The sequence below is a fragment of the Cricetulus griseus genome, chromosome 6 (genome assembly GCF_003668045.3).
Source record: "Cricetulus griseus strain 17A/GY chromosome 6, alternate assembly CriGri-PICRH-1.0, whole genome shotgun sequence".
Taxonomy (NCBI): domain Eukaryota; kingdom Metazoa; phylum Chordata; class Mammalia; order Rodentia; family Cricetidae; genus Cricetulus; species Cricetulus griseus.
In genome coordinates, this window is record NC_048599.1 from 52,405,794 (window position 1) to 52,417,948 (window position 12,155).

Genomic DNA, 12,155 nt, shown 5'->3' on the forward strand with positions numbered 1-12,155 from the left:
TGCTTATTTTCAGTAAGGCTGAAAAACAGAAGAAAAAAACTCAGTTATTGTGCCTTCTAATTCTTTCTCTTTCTTTCCTGACAAATATTGAGGGGTTGTTTTAAACTAAAATGGAATAATACTAAAAGAATTGAATTCTGAATATTTGTGTTTCTAAATTCTATTCTTTTTTCTAAAAAAGGCATCACTTGACCAACTGATGAAATTTCAATGGGGTCTAATTTAGATAGGAAAATGCATTTAGTACTCTAATGCTAAAATAAGGAAGATACTTTCATTTTTTTCAGAAATACTAAAGTATTGAAAAATAATAGCCCATCAAAGCAGCAACTTATGCTCAAATGATCCCCCAAAACATGTTTTTGGCTTTGGTTTTGGTTTTTCAAGACAGGGTTTCTCTGTGTAGCCTTAGCTGTCCTGGAACTTGCTTTGTAGTCCAGGCTGATTTCCAACTAACAAAGATCCACCTGCCTCTGCCTCCAAGTGCTGGGATTAAAGGTTTGTGCCACCCCCACCCAGCCTTTTGTGAGGTTTTTAATTATTTGGAAATTTATTTTTAAAACTTTTAATACTAATAATTCTTTAGTGCTTTAGAGTAAAATTTCAATTTTAATTCATTAAACTCTGATTTAAATTGATTCAGAATGTTGTAAAATGTGTGTTTGTGCAGGATGATTGGCCGAGGGATATTTGTTTTATAGATACTGAATCATTGGACGATGCTCGGAGAAAACTAGAAGAGGATGCTTCATTTGCTTCGATTTATTCTTATCTATGGACCAATGTTCCTCGAATATTTGAAACTTTCAGCACCATAGAGTCAAATTTAAGAGAATGTTCATATCTTTTGACAAAGCAGTCCTCCAATTTATTTGAATGTAACAGAATGTTTTCCAAGAAAAGTAAGATCTATTTTTTATGTGAATAAAGTAATGGTCTGGTGTGTGTGTGTGTGTGTGTGTGTGTGTGTGTGTGTGTGTGTGTGTGTGTTTCTGTCTGTCTGTATATGCTGCCTCTATGTGTATTCTCATAAAGAATGAAATTCCAAAATTTAAATATCTTAAAACTAAATGTTTAAAAATCTCATCATCCAGTAGGACCCAATAAATGTTTTTAGGTAGATCTGAGTATGCGGTTTGAAAGTAATAATTACTGGAACGAGCCCAAGACAGTTATTAACTCTGTTAAAATGGAATAGAGGTAGCAAAACATCAGGGATTCTGGGAAACAAGATTGGGATGTTTGATGCTGTAAGAACTAAGCCTCTATCAATAGTAAATGTAGAAACCAAATTAATGGAGTGAGAGCTGATCCATGTGGCTTAGGTTAGCCTGTAGCTTTATTTAGTATTCAGTGCAGAAGAAATTAATTTTTGAGATTAATTCTTATCCTCAAGCAATGATAATTTTTATCCTTGGCATTTGTATAACTTTTTCCTATCTAATTGTACTGATCAATACTTCCAGAATATTTTTAAATAATAGTAGCAGCTGTCGTCTTTTTTCTTTTCAGATTTTTTTATGAATTAGAAACAAGATTGTTTTACATGACAATATCAGTTCCCTTCTCCTTCCCCTCCTCCCCTACCAACCCCCCAACTAAAACCCTACCTATCACATATCCTTTCTTCAGTTCTTCCCCTGACTCGACCTTTCTGCTCCCTCATGACTTCTGCATCCTTCCTCTTCTTCCCTCCTCATTCTCCTAGCTCCCTCCCCCCTCTTCCCGTGCTCTCAATTTGCTCAGGGGATCTTGACCCTTTCCCCTTCTCCAGGGGACCCCTTCTCTTAGGGTCCTCCTTGTTTACTAGCTTCTCTGGCAGTGTGGATTGTAGGCTGGTATTCCTTTACTCTATGTCTAAAATCCACATATGAGTGAGTACATACCATGTTTGTTTTTTTGTGACTGGGTTACCTCACTCCAGGATGGTTTCTTCTAGTTCCATCCATTTTCCTGAAAATTTCAAGATTCCATTTTTTTTTTCCGCTGAGTAGTACTCCATTGTGTAAATGTACCACATTTTCTCTAAAAATGAGCATACAAGGTATTAGATATCATTATGGCATTTCAGGCAAAGTGTATTTTAGTAGATCCACTTCCCCTTTTCTCCTCTCCAGCCCCTCATCCCTATGCCATTGTGGCCTCCTTCCAAGTCCCCTTTATACTTTAATGTCATTTGTGTCTCCTTGCTCCTCACCCTGTCAGCACTAGTTTTTACCCTTTCTTGTTTCCTCTCCAGCTTTCTTAGAGCTGACCACACCTATTTGTACATGTATATGTACATTACAGGGTGTCTCTATTATGTACATTACATGAAAGTGTACATATCTGAGTTTGGGTCACTTCACTTAATATACTCCAAATTCTTTTCACTTTCTAATGTTTTCATAATTTTATTTCTTTACAGCTGAATATAACTGTATTGTGTGTATATGCAACATTTTCACTATCTATTCATTTGATGGTATCTAGGCTGGTTCCATTCATCTCATGGATATCGAGGCTTGTTCCATCTCCTTGTTGTTATGAAAAAAGCAGCAGTGAACATGGATGGCCATATGTCTCTTTTGAGTATATATCAGCAGTTGTATAGTTGAGTCATGTGGTAGTTCTGTGTTTGTAATGTTTTGAGAAATTTCCATACTGATTTTTATATGGCTGCACTGGTTTACACTGCCTCCAGCAATGAACCAGGGTTCCCCTTTCTCCACATCATCACCAGCATTTATTGTCAGATTTCTTGATGGTCATCATTCTGATTTGGGTGAGTGGAATATAAAAGTATTTTCAATTTGTATTTCCTTGATGACTAGGGATGTTGAACACTTTTAAAAATATGTGTTGGTCATTTACAGTTCTGTCTGTTCATTTAATTAGCTCGTTTCTTGATATGTTTCAGGGCTTGAGGAGGGTAACTTTTTACCTTGTAAGTTCTTGATATTAGTGCCTAAGGCAAAGATTTTGTTCTCTAATTTGGAGACTTTTTTCTTTTTCAGTGAGGAGAGGACTTGGTATTTTGCTAGTGGTTGCATTCAGTCTATACTTTGCTGTTGCTTTGGCAGGAGACCACATAGTGAATATTCTGATCCTTGAGCCTAGGAGGTGTTCCCATCTGCTGGAGTTCTGTCTTCAGTGTCATAAAGGGTTTGTTGTAGAGGTCCTTCATTTCCTTGGATAGGTTTATTCCTAAGTATATTCTCTCTCCCTCTCTCCCTGTCTCCCTGTCTCCCTGTCTCCCTCTCCCTCCTCCTCTCCCTCCCCCTCCCCCTCTCCCTTCCTCTCTCCCTCCCCCTCTCCCTTCCTCTCTCCCTCTCCCCTCTCCCTCTCCTCTCCCTCTCCCTCCTCCCTCTCCCTCTCCCTCTCCCTCTCCATTTATGTTTGTCTCTGGCTGCATTGCTCCCGGTAACACTTCAAGCATTATATTGAGCAGAGAGTGGAAACACCTTTTTCCTGATTTTAATGGGAATGCTTTGGGTTTTTCTCCATTTAGCATTAGCTTTCCTCTTAGGACTTCCATCATTGTGTCCCATAGATTTTGGCATGCTGTGTTTTCAGTTTCATTCACATCTAGGATTTTACCCCCTACTTATGTCTTCCTTGTCTAACTACCATTCAGTAGTACTGTAGCTTCCTTGAGTTTGTGTACTTTCTCTGGGTTCTATTGCCGTTGATGCCTGGCTTTGTTGCACTTAATGCAGGATGTTATTAAACTCCCCTGTATTTGTTTTGACTTGATTTATGTCTTATTTTGTGATCGGTTTTGGAGAAAGTTTATGGGATGCTGAGGAGCATGAGCATTCTCTTTTGTTTGGTTGAAATGTTCTGTGGATGTCTGTTAAGTCCACTTTATTTAACCATGTTATTTGACTCCAGTGTTTCTCTGTTTAGACTTTTCCTAGTGAGGCTTTCCACTGACATTTTTATTTGGCTTATTAAGTTTTTACTTCCAGCATCATTTCAACTTGGGTTTTCTTTGACAATTCCCTCTCTTTATTTAATTCTATATTCTTGTCTTGGAATGACTTCTGCATTTCATTCATCTCTTTGTTTTTGTTTTGTTTTCTTTGAGTATATTCATATCCTCTTTGAGGTGTGTCCCGACCTGCAAGACATCAACCTGGAGTAAGAGAGTCAGGGATAGGGAATGGGGACAAGAGACACAGAAAGAAGGACCACAAGACAGGATTCTGATCAAGTGGCAAACTTTACCTTTCTCAGGCTAGCTTATATAGTCAGGATATGGGGAGGGGCAAAATGAGTTGTTTGTGCACCAGGTGTTGGTATAGGCAGGATATTAGGAAGCCACAAAGAGGATGTTTGGCAGGGTAAAGAGTTTATGAGTAAGAGGTCCAGGAAGGGGTTGCTTAGGTGACTGAGACTGTGGGTGGAGGACTGGGTCAAGCTGTTTGTTTTCTTGAGCTGAGGTTCTAAGGAGCTGCTGTGTAAAGGTTAATATACAACTATGTGGCCGGCCAAGCATGGCCTAGGATCTCATGCCAAGCCCAGAGATTTGGCTCCCAACATATTCCCCCTTCCTTGTATAAAAAGAAGTGGCCAAATATTTCAGCAGAGGGGGATAGAGCCCTGGCCCCCAATTGGAGAATCTATGTGGATTTTATAAAGGACATTTTTCTCTGACCTCAGGGATGGCTTCTTGGAGCCATCTGAAAGGCAGGAGCGTCCGATGCCTTTTGTGGGGGTGGGGAAGCTTTAGGACATTGACCCCATTACACACAGGTATATTCCTCAGAAGACGAAGTCTCCTTGTAGTACCATCCAGGTCTGCACCTCTGAAGCTGGCCGAGGGGAAGTGGGTTAGTTCTGGACCAGGACAGGCTTAGTGGAAGAGTCCACTTGTTGCTTGACAAAGGCCACAAGTCAATTAAAGGCCCAAGGGCCAAAGGAAAACAATAAGAGGAGCCCTATCAAAGGTGTAAGGAGGGAAGGGAGGAGGGTGGTTAACCACGGAGAAGTAGTAGGAATCGGTATGCATATAATTAATATATATTTGTATTTATGTGTGTTTCGTATATGCATATATAAGCTATATATGTAGCTTTTATGCATTTACATATTGTTGTTCTTCTGTAAAAGTTTAAAAATTAGAAAGTTGAAGCTGAGAGATGGGGCCAGTGCTGGAATGATGGAACATGAACCATGAATGGTGCATTAATCATAAAGTTTATTACAGGAGGGAGGAGAGGAAGCAAGAAGAGACAAGAGCAGAGAGGGAGGAGAGAGGGGTGGTCGACCAACCGGAAAGACAAGAAGAGAAGAGAGAGGAGGGAGGGGTAAGGGTGTGAGCTTAAAAGGAGGACCTCAACCTTTTGCAGTCCTTACACAGGTGCAGGTCCATACTGCATAATGACCACTGTGCTTGCCCCACCTGTTGGGGGGGGGGGGCTGTCTCTCAAAGAGGTATGGGCAGGTCAGCATTAATGCCTGAACCTTTCATGTATATTATCTTTGTAGAGAAAATAACTACGAGTAATCAGAGAAAAATATGAAAAATCTCCTTTTATACCTTCCTCCTATAAATATCAGAGGTAGTTTAAAGTCTTACATCATATAACTTACTGTGCACATGTCTTTTACTGCGCCATGCACCATGGTACTGCATTTTATTGAATTTAAGGTAATCTTGAAGCTGCCAAATCTACATAAATAAATGATTTGAAATATGTGACTTCTTAGATATCAGTTGAGATAAAATGTTAACTAATAAAGTACCACAGACATGTTAGGTGGGGTTTGATGTTTTGGAAAAATAAAAGGAACCAGAAAATAAAAAATAGTTCCATTATTTATTATGGGTATTGTCTTGTCAAAATCTTAGTTGATTTCATTGAGTAGTTTTATGTATAATTTTTTATAAATTATCTACAGTTTTCTTGTTTTTATTTTCATTGTTGTCAATTCCTTTTTCTTAAAGGTGCATATACAAATCTGGAAATGTACCGGGCATTCTTAAAGGACCGCTGTAGGCAGAGGAAAATAATGGTATGATACTTGTGTTTACTCTCCCTCAAAAGTGTATTTTCATAGGAAATGTAAATGCTGCCATCCTACAAATAAGAACTGACAATACTTTAAAAATGTCCTTTTAGTCTTTGTTAAGCAACATTTCTGTCTTGAAGATCTAGGAAATGATTTTTTGACATCCAGTGTTAGGGCCCTGATATATGCATATATATATATATATATATATATATATATATATATATATCCCTTCCTTTGGATATTTAATAAGTGACTGTCTGAACCAAACCTTTATTATCATTAAATATAAACATTTTGGGGTTTGTTTATCAGGATTTTAATGTAAAATTTCATTAATTTAGAATTTTAAATACTTTGTTTTGTATTGTTCCAGCTTTCAGATGAAATGGAGACAGAGAAGAATATAAAGGTATTTCAATTTTCTATACTGCCAGATTATATATCAGGTATATTATGTAGGGCCAAAAGAATGCTAATAATACTATAGATGTATGTATAGCTATAAATTTGTGCTCCAAGAAAGTGTTGAGAACAGGCTTAGAAAACTTTCTATTCTACCCTATTCTTGCTTTCCCCCCCATTTTTATTTAAATTAGAAACAAGATTGTTTTACATGTCAATCCCAGTTCCCTCTCCCTCCCCTCCTCCCCTGCCTCCCCCACTAACACCCTACCTATCCCATACCCATTCTGCTCCCCAGGGAGGGTAAGGCCTTCCAAAGAGGGTCTTCAGAGTCTGTCATATCCTTTGGTATAGGGCCTAGGCCCTCCCCGTGTGTCTAAGCTGCTGGAGTATCCCTCTATGTGAAATGGGCTCCCAAAGTCCATTCCTATACTAGGGTAAGTACTGATCTACTACACAAGGTCCCATAGATTTCTGAGGCCTACATACTGACACCCACATTCATAAGGTCTGGATCAATCCCATGCTGGTTTCCTAGTAATCAGTCTGGGGGCCAAGAGCTCTCCTTATTCAGGTCAGCTGTTTCTGTGGGTTTTGCCAGCCTGGTCTGGGCCCCTTTGTTCATCACTCATGCTTCTCTGCAACTGGATTCCAGTTCAAATCAGTATTTAGCTGTGGGTGTTTGCTTCTACTTCCACTAGCTGCACAATGAAGGCTCTAGGATGGCATATAAGTTAGTCATCAATCTCATTACCAGGGTAGGGCATTTAAAGTAGCCTCTCCTCTGTTGCTTAGATGGTTAGTTGGGGTCGTCCTTGTAGATCTCCAGACATTTCTCTAGTGCCTGATTTCTCTTTAAACCTGTATTGGCTCCATCTCTGATGGTATTTCTTATTTTGCTCTCTATTCTTACCCTACACAAACTTCCTGCTACTGTATGTCCTTCTCAACCACCCTCTTCTCCCCTTCTCATTCTTCTAGCTTCTTCTCCCCTCCCTCATGCTCCCAATTTGCTCAGGAGATCTTGTCCCTTTCCCCTTTTCTGGGGTACCATGTATGTATCTCTTAGAGTCCTCCTTATCGCCTAACTTCTCTAGTGGTGTGGACTGTAGGCTGGTAATCCTTTATGTCTAAAATCCATTTATGAGTGAGTGCATACCATGTTTGTCTTTTTGTGACTGAGTTACCTCGTACAGGATGGTTTCTTCTAGTTCCATCCATTTGCCTGAAAATTTCAAGATTCCATTGTTTTTTTTTTTCTGCAAAGTAGTACTCCATTGTGTAAATGTACAACATTTTCTGTATCTGTTCTTCAGTTGAGGGGCATCAAGGATGCTTCCAGGTTCTGGCTATTACAAATAATGCTGTTATGAACAGAGTTGAACATATGTCCTTGTTGTATGAATGTGCTTCTTTTGGGTATATGCCTAAGAGTGGAATTGCTGGATGTTGTGGTAGACTGATTGCCATTTTCCTGAGGAACCGCCATACTGATTTCCAAAGTGGCTGTTCAAGTTGACACTCCCACCAGCAGTGGAGGAGTGTTCCCCTTTGTACACATCCTATCCAGCATAAGTTATCATTGGTGTTTTTGATTTTAGCCATTCTGACAGGAGAAAGATGGTCTCTCAGAGTTGTTTTGATTTGCATTTCCCTGATGACTAAGAATGTTGACCACTTTCTTAAGTGTCTTTCAGCCATTTTAGATTCCTCTATTGATAATTGTCTATTTAGTTCTGTATACCACTTTTTAATTAAATTATTTGGTGTTTTGGAAACTAGCTTCTTGAGTTCCTTGTAAATTTGGGAGATCAGCCCTCTGTCAGATATTGGGTTGGTGAATATCTTTTCCCAATCTGTAGGCTGCGGTTTTGTCTTGGTGACTGTGTCCTTTACCTTACAGAAGTTTCTAAGTTTCAGGAGGTCCTATTTATTAATTGTTGATTTCAGTGTCTGTGTTACAGGTTCAGGAAGCTGTCTCCTGTACTAATTCATCCAAGGGTATTTCCCACATTCTCTTCTAAGATGGTCAGTGTGGATGGATTTATGTTGAGGTCCTTCATCCATTTGGACTTAAGTTTTATGCATTGGGACAGAAATGGATCTGTCTGCAGTTTTCTACATGCCTGTACCCAGTTATGCCAGCCCCATCTGTTGAAGATGCTTTCTTTATTCCATTGTATATCTTTAGCTTCTTTGTCAAAAATCAGGTGTTCATAAGTATGTGGGTTAATATCAGGGTTTTCAACTAGATTCCATTGGTCTACCTGTCTATTTTTGTGCCAATACCAAGCTGCTTCCAGGACTATAGCTCTATAATAGAACTTGAACTCAGGAATGGTGATGCCTGCAGAAGTTCCTTTATTGTACAGGGTTGTTTTGGCTATCCTGGGTCTTTTGTTTCTCCATATAAAGTTGAGTATTGTTCTTTTAAGGTCTGTGAAGAATTATGTAGATATTTTGATGGGGATTGCATTGAATCTGTAGATTGCTTTTGGAAAGATTGCCATTTTTACTATGTTGATCCTACCTATCCAAGAGCATGGAAGATCTTTCCATTTTCTGATATCTTCTTTAATTTCTTTCTTTAAAGACTCAAAGTTCTTACTGTACAGGTGTTTCACTTGTTTGGTTAGTTTTGCCCCAAGATATTTTGTGTTGTTTGTGGTTATTGTAAAGGATGATGTTTCTCTGATTTCTTTCTCAGCCCTCTTATCATTTGTATATAGTAGCGCTATTGATTTTTTTTTAGTTAATTTTGTATCCTGCCACTTTGGTGAAGGTGTTTCTCAGCTGTGGGAGTTACCTTGTAGAGTTTTTTGGGTCACTTATGTAAACTATCATATCATCTGCAACACATCCAAACTTATGGGACACTTTGAAAGCAGTGCTAAGAGGAAAGTTTATAGCACTAAGTGCCCACATGAAGAAACTGGAGAATATTCACACTAGAGAATTGACAGCACAAGTGCAAGCTCTGGACAAAAAGAATCAAACTCACCACAGAGGAGTAGACGCCAGGAAATAATCAAACTGAGGGTTGAAATCAATAATGTAGAAACTAGGAAAACGTTACAAGAATCAATGAAGCAAAGTTGGTTCTTTGAGCAAATCAACAATATAGACAAATTTCTATCCAAACTAACCAAAAGACACACAGAGAACATGCTAACTAACAAAATCAGAAATGAGAAGGAGTACATAACAACGGACACTGAAGAAATCCAGAAAATCTTCAGGTCATACTTTAAAAACTTGTACTTTAAAAAATCGAAAATCTAAAGGAAATGGACAATTTTCTAGACAGATAGCACTTACAAAATTGAATCAAGAACAGATAAGCAACCTAAACCCCCTATAACCCCCTAATGAAATAGAAGCAGTTGAAAGACCCCTAGAGGCACAGGTCCCTAGGATTTCGGCCCAGGACTTCGACCACCCCAATCACCAGGTGTAGTAAAAAACTTGATGCAAACAGCAAGAGGCTTTATTGCAGTTGTTTAACGATCTATCCCCATGCTAGCTCGGACCTTTCATACATCCACCATGGCGGATGGCAGGGAAAAGACGTCGCAAAGCCACGGCATAGAGATCTTATAGGGGAGTGTAAGGGGAGTGTCTAGGGGGATGTCTAGGGGGATGCACAGGCTCAGGGTTGGTGTGCCTCCAGGCTTGCCTTGTGTTGATTGGTCAACTGGTTGTTATGGCCCATAGTCCCTCCCAGGGTGATTAAGATGCTCTGCACCTCATTGCTGTGCACTTGTTCGTAAAGCACACCCAGAGCCGTAAAGCATAGCACTACCAGCTAACTTCTGATTGGTTCCTTGCCATGAGGCAGGCATCTGACCTCCTAATGACCAAGGCAAGGTCAGGCAAACACGTGTTAAACTGTCATGGCTGCCAAAATAGGCAGGCATCTGACCTCTTAGTGACCAAGGCAAGGTCAGGCAAGCCCGTGTTAGGCTGTTATGGCTGTCGAAATGGGGAGCTGGTCCCTTCACAGTCATCAAAAGTCTCCCAACCAAAAAAAAGCCCAGGGCCAGATGGCTTCAGTGCAGAATTCTACCAGAAATTCAAACAAGAGATAATATCAACACTCTTCAAATTGTTCCACACAATAGAAGCAGAAGGGGCACTGCCAAACTCTTTTTATGAGGCTACAATTACCTTGATACCCAAGCCACACAAAGACACAACTAAGAAAGAGAACTACAGACCAATATCCCTCATGAACATTGATGTGAAAATACTCAATAAAATACTGGCAAATCGAATCCAAGAACACATTAGAAAAATCATCCACCAGGATCAAGTAGGCTTCATCCCAGGAATGCAAGGATGGTTCAACATACGTAAATCCATCAATGTAATCCACCATAGAAACAAACTGTAAAAGGAAAACCATATGATCATCTCACTAGATGCTGAAAAAGCCTTTGACAAAAATCCAACACCCCTTCATGATAAAGGTCCTGGAGAGATCAGGAATAACAGGAACATACCTGAAAATAATAAAAACAACATACAGTAAACCAACAGACAACACCAAATTAAATGGAGAGGAACTCAACACGATTCCTCTAAAATCAGGTCCTAAGACAAGACTGTGCACTCTTTCCGTATCTCTTCAATATTGTACTTGAAGTTCTAGCTAGAGCAATAAGACAAGTAAAGGAGATCAAGGGGATACAAATTAAAAAGGAAGAGGTCAAACTTTCACTGTTTGCAGATGTTATGATACTTTACATAAGTGACCCAAAAAACTCTACCTGTTCTTGCTTTTTTGTGCATGGCCTATCTATAATATTTGATATTTTGTGTATATGCCAAAATATGTTCTAAAATATTATTTTTTAAATTTAGCTCACAAATATGCAAATATTTTTTATTTCTTAGAAACAAAATATATGAAATTTTCCTAGAGTAAATAAATAATTTTTAATATATCAACAAAAAGTAGCATAACAATGTTTGCTAAATAATAGTTAAATATTTGTATGTCTTCTAAAGTCATATGAACCACTATACTAAGAAGAGAAATAATTTTTGTTAAACAATATTTCTGTTTTTTTTTTTTTTTCCGTAGGGTTGCAACTTCTCAGGATTCAAACCAGACGAACTGACTCAATTACCCAGACATTTGGATGCTAAACAGATTTATCTTTTTGTTTTAAGAAACAATGATTTTGAGGTATATAAATATTATCTTATTTTTATTCTATTGTAAAACTTTGAGAATGTGATTTAATGAATCAGTCCTTTATTTAAAACTATGAGAAGTTAGATATTAAGCCAACTTGATTCTTCAAACGTTAAATTTAGAAGGAAGCACTAATAATGTTTATCCCTGTTCACCTAAAGAAGATGTGTGTGTATCTTAGTTTCTTTCCCATTGCTCTGACAAAATCTCTGACTAAGAAAACTTATAGAAGTGTTTAATTGGGTTTATAGTTTCAGAGGGTTAGAGTCCATGATGACACAGCAAAGGTCATGGCATCAGGAAAAGCTGAAAGCTCATATTTTGATTCCAAAGTAGAAAGCAGAGAGAGCTAACTGGGCATGGTACCAAACTTTTTTTTCCATTTCTATTTGAATTAGAAACAAGATTGTTTTACATTTCAATCCCAGTTTGCTCTCCCTCTCCTCCTCCTCTATCCCCCCCAACTAAAACCCTACCTATCACATACCTTTTTCTGCTCCCCAGGGAGGGTGAGGCCTTTCATAGGGGGGTCTTCAGAGTCTGTCATATCCTT

At 38.7% G+C, this 12,155-nt stretch overlaps 1 protein-coding gene across 1 annotated transcript in view; it reads left to right on the forward strand.

The window, feature by feature from the left end:
• Fam227b (family with sequence similarity 227 member B) overlaps positions 1-12,155 on the forward strand; it is a 58,813-nt gene that overhangs the window by 13,180 nt on the left and 33,478 nt on the right. Inside the window, exons 2-5 of the mRNA XM_035447045.1 lie at positions 671-902; positions 5,933-6,000; positions 6,374-6,409; positions 11,489-11,593. Coding sequence (XP_035302936.1) covers positions 671-902; positions 5,933-6,000; positions 6,374-6,409; positions 11,489-11,593 — 441 coding nt within the window. The remainder of the gene's footprint in view (positions 1-670; positions 903-5,932; positions 6,001-6,373; positions 6,410-11,488; positions 11,594-12,155) is intronic.